Raw genomic sequence first — 21,194 nt, forward strand, 5'->3', positions numbered from 1 at the left:
CTAAATGTGTTTATTTATATACTCATTCAATAAACATTTGAGCCCCTCCTGTGTGTCAGGCCCTGAATCTACAGAGATTAAATCATACCCCTGAAGGAATTCACAATCTGGTAGGAGAGTAAAATACAGATAATTATAATGTGATGTACTAAGCGCCAAGAGATAAGCACAAGTAATTTTGAGCACACAGAAGAGGAGCAATAATCATTAAGCTTCATTAATCAGTAATCAATAATGACTATAAAAAGTACCACCGAATGTGTCACTTTCAAACACAGGTAAGTAGAGAATTTGCCTATGCTTGTCAAGGTTCACAGAATGCCCAGTACTGGCATGAAACTGACTGATAAAAGAAAAAGTTATGGTTAGGATCAAGGCTACGTTTTTAAATGTTAGTGTTTTTATGATCTCAAGTTAAACATAAAACGTCCCGGGCTTCCCTGGTGGTGCAGTAGTTAAGAACCCCCCTGCCAGTGCAGGGGACACGGGTTCGAGCCCTGGTCCGGGGGAAATTCCACATGCCGCGGAGCAACTAAGCCCGTGCGACGCAACTACTAAGCCTGCGCTCTAGAGCCCGTGAGCCCCAACTACCCAGCCCGTGTTCCACAAGAGAAGCCACGGCAATGAGACGCCCACGCACAGAAACAAAGACCCAATGCAACCAAAAATAAATAATAAACTAATTACTTTTTTAAAAATCATATTAAAACATAAAACGTCCCTTAATTTTTCAGTAATAAAACTATTTAACAAAACAAAAATGAACTTTTTAGCTTTTGTCCAGTAGCTAAGGCAATAGACACACTCTGACCATCTGAAACTAATTTCCAACTTTACCTAGCCCTATTAAAACTAAAGACGTTAAGTTTTATACGTTTTTTAACTCTGCACACATTTAGATATTCTGAACAAATTCTCAGTGTCCCACCTTCCGTAACCACATCAACATGTAAAGTCAGTACTCTCCAGGCTTGTGAAATATAAAGAACAGTTTCATCCAGGAAAACATTTCCTCTTTAGATAAGTTCACTTCCTGGTACAGTATCAGAATGATTAATAATAATTCCTTGACCCAGAATTCTGAGTCTCTAAAATCGACTACTGAACCTCCGAAGAACCGGGTTCGGGGAGAAAAGCGAGGCGCAAAGTTACCCAAACCTTCGCACCTGGGTCTTCACTGGGAAGAGAAGCCCTGAAGGGACAGACCGGAAAATCAAGGTAGGGGTGAGTGGAGGCAACCGGACTTCCAAAAGGAAATTTGGGGCTCGGGCCACAGCCCGGGGGCAGGTCGGGGCCTCACAGGTGTCTCACCTGGGCCTCCGCAGCCGGGGGGCTCCTGAAGACCCCCGGGAATCTCCGACCTGCGGAGGAGGCGTCACCCCCGCAGGCGGCCCACGCAGTCCCGGGGCGCCGAGGTGAGTATTCCAACCCAGACACAAAGGAAGGAGCGCCACTCGGACTGTCGTTCCTTCCCTCCCGCTGCGGCTGCACCCGGGCGGGAGCCCGGAGCCACTGCGGACGCCGCCGCGTCTACCTCAAGTCCTCGCGGGTCGCTGACAGCCCAGACGCCTCACCTCCGGCTCCCTCACCCCTTCTGCCCAGGAATAAAGCCAGCCTCTCCGCCTCAGGACCGTGGAGCAGTGAAAACCCGCCAGTCCGCCCCCCTGGGACGACGCCAGCCCGCGCGTGCCAAGAAACACACCCGGAACCCCTCCAGGCGTCCGTCGCCGCGCGCGCTCTGGATCCGGCTAGTGCCCGCGCGCGCAGAAAAAAGCCTCCGCCGCACCAACTGGGGCGCGCCGCGCTCCAACGAAGGGCGGACCGAGGCGGCGGCGCGCTCGACGCGCGCTGCCCCGCCCCGCCCCGCCCCGCCCCGCCGCCCCGCCCCGCCCCCCCCCCCCGCCCGGCCGCGTGCCGGCGGCTTGCAGACGGGTTTCCTCGCTTTTGCAGCGTTAACGCAGAAGTTTGGGGAAGTAGGATTGCCGCTTACCCCAGCTGGAGGAACTAGAAAGCGGGTGGCTGGGAGACGCTGTGGAGCAGGGAGGATGGCCGGGAGAGGAAGGGGGCTGGTTTCTGGGCGGTGTCAAGTCTGAAACGGGGCGCGGTCACCGCCGAGCCTTCCCGCGGAGGCTGAGGAGGCCACGTCTCGCTACCCCAGGGTGAAGAGGCAGCCCCGGGTTTGTCATCCTCAGGACCTCCAGACATGTCTGAGGGGAAGAGCCGGAAGAGGTCGGCGCCCAAGGGAGCCCCAGCGGAGCCTGGGAAGCGAAGCGAGGACGGGAAGAGCCTCGAGGGTCGGGGCGGTGGAGGCGGGGGCTGGGCGGATCCCCGGACCGGCTTGAGCCTTCTGTCGCTGGGGACGTGCCTGGGCCTGGCCTGGTAAGTGGTCCGAGGCCGCCCGGGTGTCCGGCCTCCCGTGGTCGCCCTCTCTTCTCTGGGTCCCGCGTCTGCCCCGGCCCCGCCCGGCTCGGCGTCCCGCTAACCTCTAGCCGCCACGCTTGCGGCTTCTGTTCCTCAGCATCGACCCCAGGGAAGGGACGGCCCAACCTTTATTTTAACTTTCGCTCGTTTCTCGTAATTTATTTTTGTACTGCTGGCGTGCCTCGATCGCCCAGCTGGAGCTGAGGCCAAGGTTTGGGAACGTCAACCATTAAGAAATGCAGATTCGGCCAAATTTCATTAAGCGCCTGTACAGGACAGAAGCTTTCCCGTTTTTAGAACCCGTTACTTCCTGTCCGCTGTGCATTTGGGACAAATTTGCCCCACCCCATAAATGCCTAGTGGCAACGTTTGCAACCTTAAAAGAATTCATTATGATCTTAGAGCAACAAACGTGCATAATATAAAGTTTTGGAAGATAGCTCTTATTTTGGTTATTGTGCATGCGTTAATAAGTCTGTTCCTAAGTTACAGACTGAGTTTTAGTATAACACTTTTGTTCACCTGAAACTAAAAACTTATAGTTTTTAAACCAAGCAAATAGCGATATATTGATGTCATAGGAAAGATGAATATTAAGAAATAACCTTAAAACCAATTTATTTTGTTTTCCTCAATCATATTCTTTAGGATTAACCTATTTCGTTTTAATAACAAGACTGACTCTTTAGAGTTCCCCTCCATTTTCACTGATTTTTGAAGTATTTAGAAGATAGCTATTTATCTTCAAGAATAATTGGATTCTAGAAGCAACCCTGGATGTCCTCTCATCTAGAACATTTTTTCCTTTTTTTTGGCTGCGTTGGGTCTTTGTTACTGCGCAGGCTTTCTCTAGTTGCGGTGAGCGGGGGCTACTCTTCATTGTGATGCGCGGGCTTCTCATTGCCGTGGCTTCTCTTGTGGAGCACGGGCTTTAGGCACGCGGGCTTCAGTAGTTGCGGCATGCGGGCTCAGTAGTTGTGGCTCGTGGGCTCTAGAGCGCAGGCTCAGGAGTTGTGGCTCACGGGCTTAGTTGCTCCGTGGCATGTGGGATCTTGCCGGACCAGGGCTCGAACCCGTGTGTCCCCTGCATTGGCAGGTGGATTCTTAACCACTGCGCCACCAGGGAAGGTCTAGAACATTTTTGATGCTAGTAAATTTTGAAGTATACTTTACTGATGACTCATCCTCAGTCAATCAGTCAATAAAACATTTGTTACAATAAAGTGAAATGTTGATTATTTTCTCTCCAAAAAGAGATAAATTGTTATTTTACTAATATATTTGTTTATGGAATATTTTGATCTTAAAAGAATAAATGTACAGAACTTACTGTTTTAAATAAACTGCTTTTATGTCTTATATTGCATGACCTTCAGGTAAATCAAAAACTTTGTGCTGGGAAAGTTATTCAGTACTAGAACTTAGTAGGCTAAAATATATATGTTGCTTCTTTCTAGAACCTAATACAACTGGTTTTAGTTACTGAATTTGTTAATTCTCATCCAAAGATTCATATTCATATGAGATAAATTACATCAGAAAATGCTCAACTTTTAAATAATTTAGTTAGTGTCCTAGGAAAACACACTAACAGGAATCTATAAAGGAAAACAACTGTTGAAAAGCAGACACTTCAGCTCAGGAATTTACTGTTAGTGCCTGCAGTAAAGATACAAACAAGTTATATTCAAGTAGGAAGATTTTATTTGAACTGTGTCTTTGCAAAATAATAAAACAATGCTCAAAGATTATTTCTAAAATGGGCAGATTCAATGATTGTTATTAAATGACTGTTAATTGCTCTTGTGAAATCTTTTGCGACAAGAGTTGAAGTATAAATACTTTGGTCACAATAGCACATATGTATTCGTGGTAAATTTGGGAATTTTCTAAATAAAATGCAAACATTGGGCTTCCCTGGTGGCGCAGTGGTTGAGAGTCCGCCTGCCGATGTAGGGGACGCGGATTCGTGCCCCGGTCCGGGAAGATCCCACATGCCGCGGAGCGGCTGGGCCCGTGAGCCATGGCCGCTGAGCCTGCGTGTCCGGAGCCTGTGCTCCGCAACGGGAGAGGCCACAGCAGTCAGAGGCCCGCGTCCCGCAAAAAAAAAAGAAAATGCAAACATTTAGCATCTCAGCACATTGGAATTATAACTAAGCCACTGACATTTTTACCACTAGGATTAGCACCTAAAGATTGGTCTATCAAATCTTTATTGCATGCTATTGTACTGACATTGTTCTGGTTGTTAAAATACAAAATCGAATATATGTGCCTAAATACAGCTTAGGAGTACTCTAATTTTGTCTGATTAAGTTGGGGCAGAGATTTGAACCCTTGCACTGTCTGAGGTTGATTTCAAGGCATCACTATTTCAGTATCTTCAAACCATTAGTGTTTGGATCCTTGTTTGGAAAATAAACAGAGATAATGCAACAAAAGGGTGGTACTTGAACATCTCTCTATTAAACAAAGTCCTGATAATCATCTTCTGTCAGCCTGACAATAAGATGTTGGAGATAACAGTTGCCCAGAACTATAGGGCCTGAGTGTTGGTTTGCATACGTCATTTATAAACTCTTTAAGGAAATTTTCCACGTAAGAGATTGAAGACATTCTGCTTTCAAAAAGTTTTTAAAATTTATGAAGGTACTAAACAAGACAAAACCTTAAAAGCTTATTACATAGAAATTTAGTCAACTAGAAGTTCCATTGTAAAACTTTTAAGTTTCTTCTGGAAATTTCAACAGATTTTTTAATTGCCTTTATAAAAGTTTGTCATAGCATTTGTGATAATTATGTATCAGAAGTCAAAAGCTCTTTCAACCATCAGATAATTCAGGGTTTTTTTTTCTCTAATACAACTTTCTCTATAAATCGTTTATACAGTAAAATCTTGGCTAACCCCATTTTTCAGCTTTTGTTGTTAGTGGAGTTTAATCTGAAAGACAGTTATCCTTTAATTACCTTGATTTTTTAAAATGGAATATGGTCTGTGTGTTCCTGAACTTTCAGTATTATGCTGAAAATGAAGTTGCTGTATGAAACATACAGCTAAATGGATACTGACTGTTTCTCATTACTAAGTTGAAACAGAGCCAGAGAAAAATCCTGTATATATAAATCCTCCATCAGCTGTCTGACATCTAGGCCTCCTAAAGGAGCTATGCAGAGACAAGACTCCAAGGAACTACATGGTTTATTCCCACAGGACCCTGAATCTATATGAGTTCTCTGTAAACTGCAATGGATTATGAAGAAGTCAGGAAGATTCCCTTTGTAAAGCCTATACTAAGGTGGCCAATTAATCCGGGTGCTTTTCTCCTACATCCATACCTTCAAGATCTTTATCTATGATAGGGAAAAGAGGCCCCAAAACAGAGTAAGAGAATGCTGCTTTTCCTATTAGTGGGTCTCATCCATTCACTTCATCCTTTGTTTGCTATAAACCCAACCCTGGTTCAAAGTGTGACAGGCCTGGGGCTTCTATCAAGTGTTAAGTAGAAGGGAGCCCTGATCCATTTTACCACTCTAGGCTTGTCAGAGGGATGGGAAAAGCAGCTGTGCAAAGCAATTCAAAAGAAAGGGCCAAGGTACGTAAAGAGAATAGTTGACGTTTTATGTTCAAGGCACTTTAAGAGCTTTATTAATGTGAACCTGTTTAATCTCTGCAACACCCTATGAACTAAGTAGTTTTACCCCCACTTTGCAGATGAGGAAACTAGCAAAGGTAAGTTAAATAACTTGCCCAAGGTGCTTGTACAGCTAGTAAATGGCAGAGCCAAAGTTGCCTAGCTTCACATTCAACCAGTATGATATGCGGTCTACCTTTGATATTAATCCAAAAAGAGGCCAAGACCCTAGAAATAGAAATCCCTAATCCAGAATTGTTTATAATCCTTTCTTCTCCTAGAAGCTGTAGCCTTTAGCAGACCCTAATTGTTGTCTCATCTAAACGAAGGAAGATAGGGAGTAAGGAGGTCTTGAACTGCTCCTGTTAGAAAATGCCTCTGACTCATAAAAAGGAAACAAAGCACCTTGGGCATAATCTGGATGCCAGTTTCAAAAATTAATGTTTCACAATTGAAACCACCTTCTCTAGTGTACATTTTTGGCTTCTAGAAAAATCATTCTCTTCCTTAATGTTAAATGAGTTAATATTTATAATGCCCTTAGAATAGTGTCTGGCACTTGTAAGTGAAAATAAAACAAATGTATTTTAACTCAGCATCATACAGACCACTGTTGATTATTTTCATTACTAGCACTAAGTAAACTTTATACTTGTTTTTTCTTTTATGCACTATTCACATATAGAAATAGTGAATTTTATTTTTTTATTTTGGTGAGAAGCTAACCATGAAAAAAACTCTACAAATTATCATCAGAGATGGTCACTAATATGACACAGTTTTCTTCAAGCTTTTGCTTAATATTTGAATTTTGAAGAGAAGGGTGGAGATAACATTAAAAAGATTAAATAAAACAGAAAGTCCTGTAATTAATTTTTGTGGATCAACCTTCATAAGAAATCCCTCTTATAATAATGATTTTATTCTAAATGAACACACTGATCTATAGGATAAATCCATGAGGTTAACACTGGAGTAATGGATGATAAAACTAGTTCCTGAAATTAGACATTTCTTTAGACCGTCTTTCTCCTTCATCTCTGTCTGCTGGTCCCTAAAAGCCAAGAATGAAATAGCCAATCAGAAAAGAATTGTCTACACATCCTTCTTTGAAATTAGGATAATAGTGTTTTCTAATAACGAGAAGTTTTGTTTAAAAGTTCATATTAACACACAGGAGAAGTCAGTCTGTACTAATTATGTAACCTGGGCTTACTTAATTCACTGTTATCTCATAGAATAAACATTAGCCATCATCAAAAGAAATTTATTTCATCTGACATTGTAAACATTTGTTTAAAATGCAAAAACTCCATTTTAGTTTTGGACAGTTTTATAAGCAACAGTTAGCCTAATGATATTTATGAGTTTGATTCAATCACCTCTCCGTTGAGTTTTGAATCTTTAAATGTTTGTCTTGCAGTGGAAGTCATTTTTACAATAAAGTGTCAACTTGTCGTTGTCATCTTGGCTAGGAGATTTGAAAATTTACAATATCTAAGTCACATCCCAAACCAATTAAGTCAGAATTTCTGTGGTAAGACCCAGGCATTACACTTTTTTAAAGCTGCCAGGTGAGGGTTTCCCTGGTGGCGCAGTGGTTAAGAATCCGCCTGCCAGTGTAGGGAACACGGGTTCGTGCCCCGATCCAGGAAGATCCCACAAGCCGCGGAGCAACTAAGCCCGTGCCCCACAACTACTGAGCCTGCGCTCTAGAGCCCGCGTGCCACAACTACTGAGCCTGTGTGCCACAACTACTGAAGCCTGCGCGCCTAGAGCCCGTGCTCCACAACAAGAGAAGCCACGGCAGTGAGAAACCTGCGCACCGCAACAAAGAGTACACCCCGCTCACCGCAACTAGAGAAAGCCCGGACAAAGCAACGAAGACCCAACGCAGCCAAAAATATAAATAAATAAATTTTAAAAATTTAAAAAGTAAAGCTGCCAGGCGACTCCAATATGCAGTGAAGCTATTGAACCACTGGACTGCGTACTCACTCCTCCCTTCTTATAAAAGCTGCCACTACCTATACCAGAATTTATGTTGTCCTTACCAGAAGTGGGCATAAAATACTGCTTTAACATCCGAACTTAAATGGGTTTGAGTTAGGAAGTAGTGATTTTTTTTTCCCCCTTTTTCAGGTTTGTATTTCAGCAGTCGGAGAAGTTTGCAAAGGTGGAAAACCAATACCAGTTACTGAAAATGGAAACCAACGAATTCCAAGGGCTTCAAAGTAAAATCAGTTTAATTTCAGAAAAGGTAATTATTAATTGGCATATTTGGGGAGATTTTACCGTTTTTCTTCCCCATTGCCACCCTTCTACCCCAGTTGATAAATTCTTTTTCCCTGCCTTTTAGACCATTACTACTTTAACTCTCACTGGTTTTCCTACTTCTTCACATTCTCCCTTTAATCCAACTTAGTCTTAGCTTACATTTCAAAAGGACAAGAATTTTCTAATATATGACAAATGTTATTGTTTAAAAAGACCAATATTGTCATATTGACGTGACCTCAATTTTCTATTTAAATATCAAGTATCTAGGGCACTGAAAATATTATTGATCTTTAGATATAAAATTAAAATAGGAGTAGCACTTTTTGGACTAAGATCCATCAGTTTTTTTTCTTTATTTCCACTTGGTAAGCATATATATTCATATGCATATAAGAATGACTAACCTAAAATAAATATTGATTTTTATAGACAAATGAAAATTAAAATCCATGTCTATTTTGTGTTTCTTCAAGCTGCAAATACAAGTGCATTACTACTGTGATTCTTAGAAATGTGAGACAGATAAAAAATTTTTAACTACCACATGTCTCAGGAGAAGGTCAGCTGCAACCAATAAGTCATCATGTGGGCCTTGTCTGGCTACCAGAGACCAAGCTATCATTGGGAAACATGGCTTGTTTGTTCCTTTGTTCATCACTGAGCCTTTACTCAGTGATAAGGTAGAAAAGGATTTGTGCTTGGCCCCAGGGTAAGCAAAGATGTTGCAAAAATAGAAATGAAATAGACGGCCGGCCGAAGTCCCTGCAGCCTGATGCACAGAATAAGCCTGTAGTCCCCAAAAAGATAAGAGTCATGGATTAAAATCATCCCTTACACGTGCCAGTGAATTCCATGGAGGGTGAGTTTAGAGGCCTCTGGGAAGGTGCTGCAAGAGTTGGTATTTTGACCTAGGGCTCAGGTTGGAAACTGATTGTAGTTATCGAAAGCCCTCTAATCAGAGCAAACGTAATGATAGAAAAAATTTCAGGAGATAGAAACTTCATGTACTTAAATGCTATTGAAAACATATTTTGAAGAAAGATTTCCTTTTTAAATGAAAAATTTGGCAGCAATTAAAATGCTTTTAGTGAATCTCTGCCTTGCAAGCTTGGAACCCGGTAAGGAGGACAAAGATTTAACATATGATTAGAATTTGAAGTCAAATATTACAGGAGATTAGAGCCTGGCCTGTCGGCTATCACTCTCAGTATCTCTCCCCAGTAGCCCTCTAGTTTCCCTCTTCTAATATCTAATTACTCCTAAGCAGCTGTAAGGTGGAATACTGCCCTAAGGGGTTTTTTTTAATTTATTTATTTTTGGCTGCGTTGGGCGTTTGTTGCTGTGCGCAGGCTTTTCTCTAGTTGCTGCTAGTGGGGGCTACTCTTCGTTGTGGTGCGCGAGCTTCTCACTGTGGTGGCTTCTTGTTGCGGAGCTCAGGCTCTAGGCGAGTGGGCTTCAGTAGTTGTGGCACACGGGCTCAGGAGTTGTGGCTGGCGGGCTCTAGAGCACAGGCTCAGTAGTTGTGGCTCACGGGCTTAGTTGCTCCGCGGCATGTGGGATCTTCCCAGACCAGGGCTCAAACCCGTGTCCCCTGCATTGGCAGGTGGATTCTCGACCACTGTGCCACCAGGGAAGTCCGTGTCCTAAATTTTTTGTATTAAATCTACAGTTTGGTAGACTGAGAATGTAAACCTAAGGGCTTCTCCATGCATAAATTTAAATATTCATTTTTTTCTTACTTTCCACTACGTGGCCAATTTTATAATGGGCAATGTTTTTAATAAAACTCATGTAGATTACAAAAATGCTTTTGTAAGCAACAAGGATGTATTTTATGGCACAGGCAAATATAGCCATTTGTTTGCAATAACTTTAAATGGAGTATAATCTGTAAATCTACGTTGTACACTTGAAACTAATATAAGATTGTTAATCAACTATACTTCAATTAAAAGTAAATAAATAAATGCCTTTGAAGCAGATATTTAAAGTATCATGCTAGGATCCAAGAAATATTGTCTTCACATAGTTCGTTCTCTCCCAGTCTGCCCTAGGAGTAGTTTAACAATAGCTGACTCTTTACAAAGCTGGCCCTAAAGGCCAGCTTAATGCAGTAGGAGGGGAAAACAACTAGACATGGGCTCTCATCATAACTGTGTGACTTTGGAAAAATCACTTTAACTGCTCTTGGCCTCTATTTCATCATTTATTAAATGAGAATATCAAGATTTGTGTAAGGATCAGATGAGATACAATATATATGCAAGCTCTTTGAAAACTTCCAAGCAGTAATAAATTTAAGATATTAACTTTTGTAAAAAATGAAAAACTATTAGACTATAATGGCAGCCCATAAATGCTAGCTATTGTGGTGTACTAGTCACTTATTGTTTGCAGATTAAGTCTTGAGACCTTTGTTATCCTGAAAAGTTGATCTTATAATTGGAGTCTCCTGGGTTATACTGCCTCCAGGTTATAGTGATGCTCTGGTGAACAGCCTAAACAAGGAATTACCTTGGATTAAGATAAGTTTGTCTCTGCAAAATGCTGCTAATAAGACAACTAAACATAACACTATTACCAATGTACAAGTATTTCTCATAGTTGGTGTTTTTAAAGGAACTTGTATTATAGCTACATGTATACATTAAAAATTTTTAAACAAGGTTTCAGAGTGATACTGTTATGCATTGTTCCCAGCTATCACCTGGAACTGCTTCAGGTCCTGATTGGGGTGGACCCAGGAGGCTTCTGGCCATTCTTCTTCCTAAATATCAAGAAACATGTTCTTTATACCCTGAGATACGGGGACTACAAAAAGGCATAAAACATGGTCTCTTCCCCTAAGGAGTTTAGAAGCTCTCATAGCTTCTCCTGGCTAATTCATCAGTATAGGGACTATACTGTATCTTTGTTTTTATATCCAGTGTCTAGCACAACGTCTGGCACAGAGCGAACACTCAAGAATTCTTGAATTATATGCGCTAAATGCCAAATAAGTGGCAAATATGTAATATGATAGATTCTACAGGAGTTCAGGCTCTCATGGCTAGGGTCATGGAAGAATGCTGCACTGAAAACCTGAGACCTGGTCTGAGCCTTGAAGGAAGGACAGAACTTAGCTAGACAAAGAAGGCAGGCTAACATATAGAGAAGTTATGGAATTTGGGACTTCCTCCTAGAAGTGTTAGGAAACGTTAAGGGGTTTTTAATGTTCTACCATGGTGTACATAGCAGTTTTTAAAACTTTAAATCTGGCTGTAGTGTGTAGGATGATTTAGAGGAAGTAACTGGAAGCAGCTGTTAGATAATATTTCTATAGTATTTTCCTTGATCATCGAAGTTCGGTTTGGATGCCCTATGTAAGTGCTTCCATAGCTCTTTCCCTGTCACAGCGCATGTAGACTTCGCTTTCTCCCCAAGTAAACTAAGCTGCTTAAGGGCAGAACTGTGTCTTGTACAGTATTATGTCTTCAACATAATGCTGCAAACATTTGATAAATTAACGATCATTTCTAGGCCTTCCTATAGTCTCTAAGGCTGTTATCTTTGTGTGAGTATAGGCTAAGAAAGAGGTCCACACCCTGGTCCTTCTATATTCTAGACATTTTAGGAGATGCTAGTAGCTTACCATAATTTATAGATACTTAGAACACTTTACTGTTTGACATCAGTTGTCTCTGTAAACTGATTTTTTATTCACTTTTTGCCTTTGTGATAGTTATAAGATCTGATTCTGGTAACTTTTCTGCAAGAGGTCAGTCAACAAATTTTTTTTTTTCAGGCAGAAAGTCTTCCAGAATCATAGAACTTAGGAAAGTTAACAAATTTTATAACTAAGTCAGTTTCTAAAAAGCTAAATAACTATTAAAATGACAGCTAAGTTGCTTTCCATTGGAATAAAAAAAGAAGGAAATGTGATATACTTCAGGCTTCTTTAACATTATTTTTCTTTTGAATATCCCTCCATGAAAATGCACAAATATTTAGGATTATAAGTTCAGGTGTATACAGTTGGCACTCTGTATCTGTGGGTTCCCCATCCAAATATTACATGAGGGACTTGAGCACCCATGGATTTTGGTATCCACAGGAATACCAGTGCCCCACAGGTGGATACCTAGGGATGAGGGACAACTGTATTTTTCTACCATAGTGCTAATCTATTAAATGTGTTTAAAACATATTTTTAACAGCTTAAATATGTAACAATTGTTTTTGTCTGTATGATTCTTATGTATTTGGATATTTTAGACATCTTCAGAATTTGAACTTGGCAAGTGATTGTTAAAGTATGTTTCCCTAATATAAAAGTTATTAAGTAGCCTTGGGAATTGTTTTGTGTTATAAATGCAGCTTGCAACTACTGAAAGTATCCTGCAGGAAGCTACATCATCCATGTCTTTGGTGACCCAGTTTGAGCAGGAAGTATCCAGCCTCCAAAGTATCATGCATGACATTCAAAATAGTGAAGAGATGCTCACTCAAAAGATGCAAAGCCTTAATGAGAAATTCCAGAACGTTACAGATTTCTGGAAGAGAAGCCTAGAAGAAATGAATGTTAATACAGACATTTTCAAATCAGAATCAAAACATATACATTCTCAAGTTACTGTCCAAATTAACTCAGCTGAACAAGAAATAAAATTGCTCACTGAAAGGCTAAAAGATTTGGAAGATAGCACACTAAGAAATATTAGAACTATAAAAAGACAAGAAGAAGAGGATCTTCTGCGAGTAGAGGAGAAGCTTGGCTCCGACACAGAAGCACTTGAAAAGTTAGAGGAGGAACAGCATGCTCTCTTTGCCAGAGATGAAGACCTGACTAATAAACTTTCCAGCTACGAACCCAAAGCTGAAGAATGCAAGACACATTTGCCAACAATTGAAAATGCTATTCGCTCTGTTCTCAGAGTCTCTCAGGATCTGATAGGGACAGAAAAGAAAATGGAAGACTTGACTCTTCAGATGTTTAATATGGAAGATGATATGCTGAAAGCAGTATCTGAAATAATGGAGATGCAGAAAACCCTTGAAGGAATTCAGTATGATAACAGCATATTAAAGATGCAGAATGAACTGGATGTTCTAAAAGGAAAAGTTCATGATTTTATAGTATATTCAAGTACAAGAGAAAAGGGGACTCCAGAAGAATATAATCTAGAAAATAAAGGAATTGATAGTGATTTTTGAATGAACTACATTTATCCTGGTGAACCACATTATTATACATAACCTGATTAGTTCCATGCTTTTGAGTTATTTTGATATGCCTCACTTTACCCTACATTATTGGAAAATAAGTGAGGTGTCCACACAGATGTGTTATCCAGAGAGTCAAAGCTTATCTTTTTAAGCAATAAAACTTATTTCATTTTCACCATTTTAAATAGAAACATTTCTAAAATATATATTTCTCTACTTTTTTGAAGCAATATACTTAATATTTTTAAATGTTTTTCTAATAATTAATGGACATTATTGTGAATTTCATCTGTCATATTGGACCCAAATATATTAATGTCCCTAGGAGCTATTGAGGGGTGTCTACCTCCTCACTCAACCCCAGTTTGCTATTTTTCAAACCTTCTATTTCTTATACCTTTTCTGTCACCTGAAAAAGTGACCCAGTGACCTGATCTTACTGTCAGGTTGATCAGTAATGTTTTCACCTCAGCCAGTTTTTCACTTCCTTCGCAATTTACTGCAGGCTAAGAATCCAGACAACCAAGTTTATAGGAATTTTGTCTAAAATAAAAGATAACATGCCTGAGGGAGAGCCTGGAATGCTTTGCTATGAATATGCACTTTTTGAAAACTATGGAGACTGGGAAACATTTTTACTTTTTGTTAAAGTTCTAAACTGTTATAGATACTTGTAAGAAATTTTTTTAAAGAGTAAATGTGTTCTTTTTGAAAGTTTTCCCTATGAATTAAGTGTGCATCCTGTGAAGTATGGACTTTGGGAATATCTTTGTATACCTGGGCGTTTTTTGTTTTGTTTTTTTTTAAGGTTCTAACTGTGTTACAGACTCTTGTGTTTGCTAGGTACATGATCTCTAGATAAATTTTCTACTTGCAATAAAAATACACTAATAAGCCTGTGGCCTATTTTAAAGAAGAAAAAGCAGCATAATGAGATATGATGTGATAATTATGGTAACTAAAATATGTCATTATTTTAGAGTCCCCAAACTAATTACCCAACCAAATTTGTTTTACATAGTGATTTTATTTTACACAAAATTATATAATACAGTCACAAAGAATAAGACATGGACATATTGAGATGAAATTAAGGGGAGGTCTAGACAGATTTTTGCAATAATGATAATCAGAAATGTGCAAGTTTGGGGAAGCACATAACACTTTTATTGGTAAACTGATGTATCAAGGGTGTCCAAGGTTGGTGTTGAAAAAACTGAGTTAACTGCCTTTGAAAGTGCTGTTCTAACAACATGTTTCTTCTTGCCAATAACCAACTATAGTCCCAGTTTTATAATGCAATTTCAGTGGAATTAAACACAAAGAACTTGAAAGAAGTCAGTTACAAAAGATAGTTGTGGTCAGGTGGTTTTATCATGTAAATCTGTACATTTTTTGAAAAATCCCAAATAAGTTCTACTTTGGGGTTAGGAAGGCCTATGGTAGACAGCCGTGGGTCATAGGCATAGCATTAATTCCTAGAATATTAACATTAAATTTCTTGACTTCTGAATGTCTAAGTTCTTGTCTGTGTATACTAACAAAATTGTATTTGTTTGCTTTTATTTGCATGCTAATAAAATAGATTATAAAGTTAACTGGAACTTTGTCGTTTCAACCTCCATCCTGCCAGGGCATATGTGATCTCTTGTACTCTTTACTTTTATTTATTTATTTATTTATTTATTGGTGTGTCACCAGATTTGACACATCATTATTATTAACTACGGTATGTACCATAGTAATGGTTACAGAAAATAAATGGAAATAAGGTGGCCACTGTGCTCTATAGTGACAATTACAAGGGAAACAAAAACTGCCCTTCTACAAGTATTTCATGAGAAAATATTGTGTACATGTATATACACATGTATATATTCCTTTATTCAGGGGTTTTCCTATAAAAAATTGTCACTAGAGAGATTTAGATGTACCTAGTTTGTCTTCCTCTGTTTCTTAAATTCATTTATTTAACAAAGATACTTGAAATTTCAAAAACTTTCCTGTGTATCAAATATTAAATTACATTGTTAGTTTTCCCTTTAAGGAAGATTACCATATCCTAAGACACATTTTTGTATCTTTGTAATTAATAATAAATTTTACATTAAGTTTCTGAGAGTAGTGTCCATTTTCTTAATTAGCCATATAAATCACTTTTACAAAACAAACACCTAATTTTCTTAACCCTTCAATGTAAAGTTAAAAAGTATATTTGTAGTAATATTTCCTTAAATTTTGCCTAAAGATGAGAAGCTGTTGACTAAGTGTATTTTTATATTTTATAACGAAAAATGTTGATTTATTAGCCTGTATGGATTGATAGAAAACTAAATTTGTAAGATACAAAGTTAATGGCTTTTTTTTTTTTTTTTTTTGGCTGCACCATGCGGCTTGCAGAATCTTAGTTCGCAGACCAGGGATTGAACCCACACTCTTGGCAGTGAAAGCGTGAAGTCCTAACCCTGGACCGCCAGGGAATCTCCAATGGCATTATTTTAATTTTAATCTAATTGTAGGTCTTTGTTTGAATCTATAATCTTGGCCAAAGATTAACATGATGTCATATTCACCAAACATAATTTTTAATGCATTTCTCTGTAGATTTACCTCATATTTGCACAGTTGGCAAAAGCTCTGCAAATTCACCCAGTATCTGTGTCACTTCAGCTATGAACTACTAATTTAACACAAATCAAAATGCTCCATCCCAGCTTTACAGAGCAGGGAAGGATAGAACCGACATTTTGGAGCCTATTATGTGTCACACTGCTAGGAGGCCTACATTCGTCATCATCCTAACAGCTCCATGTATTGAGTATGTATCTACCCTGTCCCAGTCATTGTGCTAGGCACTTTGCATGTGTTATCACAGATTCTCACCACAGCTTTGCTAGCTATGAGACCCCTTTTACAAATGAGGAAATTGAGGTTCAGCAAGATTAGGAATCTTACAATCACACTGCTGAGTCTGTCCAATTCCAGAGGCCACTGACCTCCCACTATACAGTGCAACCTGCTGCTGTTCAACCAGGGAGGGGAAAAAAAAAATCACAAGAAATCAGCTGTCAGTAGAACTATCTTGAGAATTCAGAAAGCTATAATTCAGTCAAATGCGCCCACTACTATGTTGCCATTAAACTAGACTATAAGTCCCTCAAAAGTTGTAACTGTGACCTAAAATGATTTGGGCCTTGGGCATAAGAAAGAATCAATAAATGTTTAGGGAAGAGTGAGAAAGCAGTGGAGGAGAAAAAAACCCTAGACTGGAATCTTCTAATCTAGGCTTTGCCACTGACTCTGTGTTCTTGGGCACTTTATTTTGGGGCTCAGTTTTTTAATTTGTAAAATGAAGGAATTGTACCAAATAATTTCTAAAATCTCTCCTGGCTTTAAGTGGTTTTAAACTTTAGAGATCAATAAAATTTCCAGATCCCTTAGTACAGTCCAAAGATCCTTTAGCAAAGTTTCTGGAAGGCTGATTGGACCCACAAATCATTCCCTTGACTCACGTTGTTTTGCTTGTAGATCCAGACAACATTTAACATTGCAGGGCAGCATCTAGCTTAGTACCTGCCTCATATGATAGGAACAGGAATATTAGTAAGTATTCAAATTACTGGGTGAATCTTTCAAGCTACCAATAGACTCCAACTCTTCTGTTCATCTTAAGCAAATAGCTTAAACAAGCCATTATGTAATCTTTAAACATAATTCAGTGAAACAATTTCTAGGCTACTCCTATACTGTATTGAGTTTCTATTTTAGTGAAGACTAATAGAAGTTAGTAATAAATTGCTTTTATAGCCTACCAAGTGTGACAAAGAGGCTTACTAACAGTTTCTTAATGATCTTATACTTCTAAGAATAAATTTAGCCCTTTCTGAGATGTCTTGTTTAATGCTGTTAAGCTATCTCAACTCTACCAGATTAGATACATTAATAAATGATAACCTAGTAATGAAATAGATGAAAGTAAGCCCTCTCCTTTCACCTTTGAAAATCTCTTTCAGCAAATACAATTTATTGCAAAACTTTCCCCTAAAAAATAAAATTTAAGGTTTTGCACTCACTGCTTGATTTCCTTCCTATTTGTGCACAGTAAACGTTGTTGAATCAAGATGGTTTTGATTATTAGTAGAAAGCTATAGACAATCTCCACTTTAAAACAATGCTTTCCGGGCTTCCCTAGCGGCGCAGTGGTTGAGAGTCCGCCTGCCGATGCAGGGGACACGGCTTCGTGCCCCGGTCCGGGAGGATCCCACGTGCCGCAGAGCGGCTGGGCCCGTGAGCCATGGCAGCTGAGCCTGCGCATCCGGAGCCTGTGCTCCGCAGCGGGAGAGGCCACAACAGTGAGAGGCCCGCGTACCGCAAAAAAATAAAAATAAATAAATAAAACAATGCTTTCCTAGAAAACAAGCTGAAAGTTAAAAGTGCAAAGTGGAACAACTGACTTACATGTTATAAATGGGATTTCTTTTTTCAATGTAATCACAATGTATATCTGTGTTACAACACAGGCTTTGACAATATATTTTACATTTGTTCTTTAATTTTTTTTCTTCATAGTTTAGCATACAGCGCACAGGCTTAAGTTAATCTTCTGATTGAAACTTAATTGAAACCTGACAATTCCTACGTGTTTTATTTTTTTTAATTAAATAAATTTGACATATAACATTGTGTAAATTTAAAGTGTACAACATGATACTGTGATACATTGATATATTCAGCCTTGAGAAAGGATATCCTGCCATTTGTGACAACATGGATAGACCTCATGCATGTATGTTTTAATTTTCAATTTTGTATTGTTTATGATACTTACCCATCTTATCACTATAATCAACACTTTAATATTCCCCTTTCCATCTTAACTTTATTAACTGATGGTACAATGCAATAAAAATTCAAATATTAAAAATACAATAAAATAACTCAACTTCCCCAAAACTGCTATATAAACACACATACACATGCACACAACAACAAAAATAACAACTTGAAATGTTGCCAGGCAGTTGTGTGGCTCAAAATGTTCATCAGCTGATTTGTCCAAGTTAAACCAAAACAATTTAGAGACATCAGTATTCAATGGATGCTGGGGAAGGAGGATGGCATTGAAACATCCAAAAGTTGAGAATCACTTGTATTTGGAATCTTGGAATTTTAGAACCTTGGAGATAGTGCTTTGTCTGTTTGTTGTTTTGTTTTTTACATATTTATCATCTCTATTAAACTACTGAACTGAGTTGAAGCCACAACCGAAGCTGTACTCATCTTTATGTTCCTCAGACTTCACATGCCTGACAACACACTAGGAACTTAAGGATTACTAATTGAATGGAATTAGTTCAATACCCCAGGAAAGTATTCATAAAAGTAATAGGACAATAAAGTCCCTTCATTCTAGCACTTGTACCTACAAACAAACTTGCATTTCAGAAGTCATGTTGTCTTGTTTGACCCCCCAAATTTAGCGAAACTCATCTAGAGGGGGCTTCCTCCTCCCTTCTCCAGCAACTGAAGATACATCATTTCCCCTCATTTAGCTCATTTTGTCACCATGCAGAGGACTGGTGGTGCCAAAATAACTGGAAAATGCCATTTGCAGTCACATGAAATTTCCTCAATGTTTCCCTTCCTATTCATTAGCAATACACTTGATGCATCTTTTTACCAAATGCTTTCCAGAAGAGCAGTAACTTTATAGTTTAAAATAACACCTAAAATTTAAGTTGAATTTTAAATGTTAAGCTTTCACTCAATTTAATTATTCTGGTACTATATTTTCTTACAGTGTCAGAAGTCTGAAGCTATCATAGAACAATTGAAGTCTTTTCAAATAATTACTCATCTAAAGCGTCTACAGGAGGAGATTTATGAAGTGAAAACTTGGTCCAACAGAATAACTGAAAAGCAGGATATATTGAACAACAATTTGACCACTGTTTCTGAAGATGTTACAAAAGTAGACCAAAGTACAACTTCCATGGCAAAAGATGTCGGTCTCAAGATTACAACTGTAAAAACAGATATGCGACGTATTTCAGGTGTAGTAACTGATGTAACATCATTGACAGATTCTGTTCAAGAACTAGAAAATAAAATAGAAAAAGTAGAAAAACATACAGTAAAAAACATAGGTGATCTTCTTTCAAGTAGCATTGACCGAACAACAATGCTCCGAAAGACAGCATCTGACAATTCACAAAGAATTAACTCTGTTAAGAAGATACTTTCTGAGCTACAGAGTGATTTCAGCAAGCACACAGATAGATTTTTAAGCTTAGAAAGTGACAGAGCTAAAGTTCTGAAGACAGTGACTTTTGCAAATGATCTAAAACCAAAGGTGTATAATCTAAAGAAGGACTTTTCCCGCTTGGAACCCTTGGTAAATGATTTAACAGTACGCATTGGGAGATTGGTTACTGACTTACTACAAAGAGAGAAAGAAATTGCTTTCTTAAAAGAGAAAATATCTAACTTAACAATAGTCCGAGCTGAGATTAAGGATATGAAAGATGAAATAAAACACATTTCAGATATGGATTAGCTTGAAATTATTTAGATTAGACTGAAGAAACTTTTTAATGGGACCTCTGTCATGTTATAAAAAGACTGACAAGTCAGAAATAACGAAATTTTGGAGTAAATACTATTTTGTATTTGATTCTATTTTGTACAGTAAAAATAAAAGTTTTTGAAGGACTGAGCACTAGATTTTCCAAAATAAATATGCTCAAATGTATTCAAAACTTTATATAAAACATGTTTACAACTTTATATAGTAAGTACCTTATGCATCCCCCTTACATATACATGCATATGTTCGCACGCACACGCGCGCATGCACACACACATACACACTCAGGGTCTGCCAGTCTAGCGCTGGGAAATCTAGATGGGGCAGGATCTGAATCCCCACTTGCCCTCACTAACTGCCAAGGAGCATAGTACGTGTGGTTGGGGCCCAGCTGAAGAACTGCCCATCAGGATCAGGGCTGTAACATATATTATCCATTTAGAGTAAGAGAAACTAGAAAGGTCACAACCAGGGAGCTGCAGGAAAAGAATCATGTAAGAATTCCTGGGTCCTTTATGGCTTTAGGAAACAGGGAAAGGTCACCTAAAATGAGGTAGAGAAGTGGCATCTAGAGCAGGGTTTGCGGGGTGAGGGGCAGCACAGATTGCAGGGGGCTTGCCAAGCCTCAGATGGAGGCTGCCCCAAAGCAGCACAACTCATGTGTGGTGTTGATGTGACCAGAAGCAGCCAAAGCAAAGAAGTTCTAACATTTAAAACAGCATCACATTAGCAATTCCACTTACATAAAATTCTAGAAAATCCAATCTCATATGTAGGGGCAGAAAATGAATCAGTGGTTGCCTGGGAAGTATAACTTTTAAAGAAGCACAAAGAAATCTTGAGAGGTGAAGGATGTTTATTATGTTGATTGTCTTGATAGTTTCACGGGTATAGACTTGTGTCAAACTCATCAAATTGTACTCTTTAAATATGTGCAGTTTATTGTACATCAATTATTCCTCAATAAAGTCATTTAAAAAGTACAATATAATAATCTAAAAAAAACCCACCCACAAACATTAGCCCTAGTTTCAAATGCCTAGCATCAACAGTATCCAGGTGCATAGAAC

The 21,194-nt window shown here is 38.9% G+C and overlaps 1 protein-coding gene across 3 annotated transcripts; it reads left to right on the top strand.

Annotated features, from left to right (window-relative positions):
• Positions 1-1,937: 1,937 nt before the first annotated feature.
• On the top strand, positions 1,938-21,005 carry IKBIP (IKBKB interacting protein). Of its 3 annotated transcripts, XM_060164596.1 has the most exons (4): positions 1,938-1,973; positions 2,159-2,379; positions 8,196-8,313; positions 12,690-14,421. In XM_060164596.1, the coding sequence occupies exons 2-4, from the start codon at positions 2,204-2,206 to the stop codon at positions 13,524-13,526; spliced, it is 1,131 nt and encodes a 376-aa protein (XP_060020579.1). In that variant the 5' UTR covers positions 1,938-1,973; positions 2,159-2,203; the 3' UTR covers positions 13,527-14,421. The 3 variants fall into 3 exon arrangements, with proteins under 3 accessions (XP_060020579.1, XP_060020580.1, XP_060020578.1); XM_060164597.1 differs by lacking the exon at positions 12,690-14,421 and adding an exon at positions 19,339-21,005 and having other exon boundaries at positions 1,938-2,379; XM_060164595.1 differs by having other exon boundaries at positions 1,938-2,379.
• Positions 21,006-21,194: the final 189 nt, after the last annotated feature.

The sequence above is a fragment of the Lagenorhynchus albirostris genome, chromosome 11, assembly GCF_949774975.1.
Source record: "Lagenorhynchus albirostris chromosome 11, mLagAlb1.1, whole genome shotgun sequence".
NCBI classification, from domain to species: Eukaryota; Metazoa; Chordata; class Mammalia; order Artiodactyla; family Delphinidae; genus Lagenorhynchus; species Lagenorhynchus albirostris.

Coding starts and splice junctions, on each gene's coding strand:
- IKBIP (XM_060164595.1), top strand. CDS start 2,204: ATGTCTGAGGGGAAGAGCCGGAAGAGGTCGGCGCCCAAGGGAGCCCCA. Junction 2,380..8,195: donor ACGTGCCTGGGCCTGGCCTG/GTAAGTGGTCCG, acceptor CCCCTTTTTCAG/GTTTGTATTTCAGCAGTCGG. Junction 8,314..12,689: donor TCAGTTTAATTTCAGAAAAG/GTAATTATTAAT, acceptor TTATAAATGCAG/CTTGCAACTACTGAAAGTAT.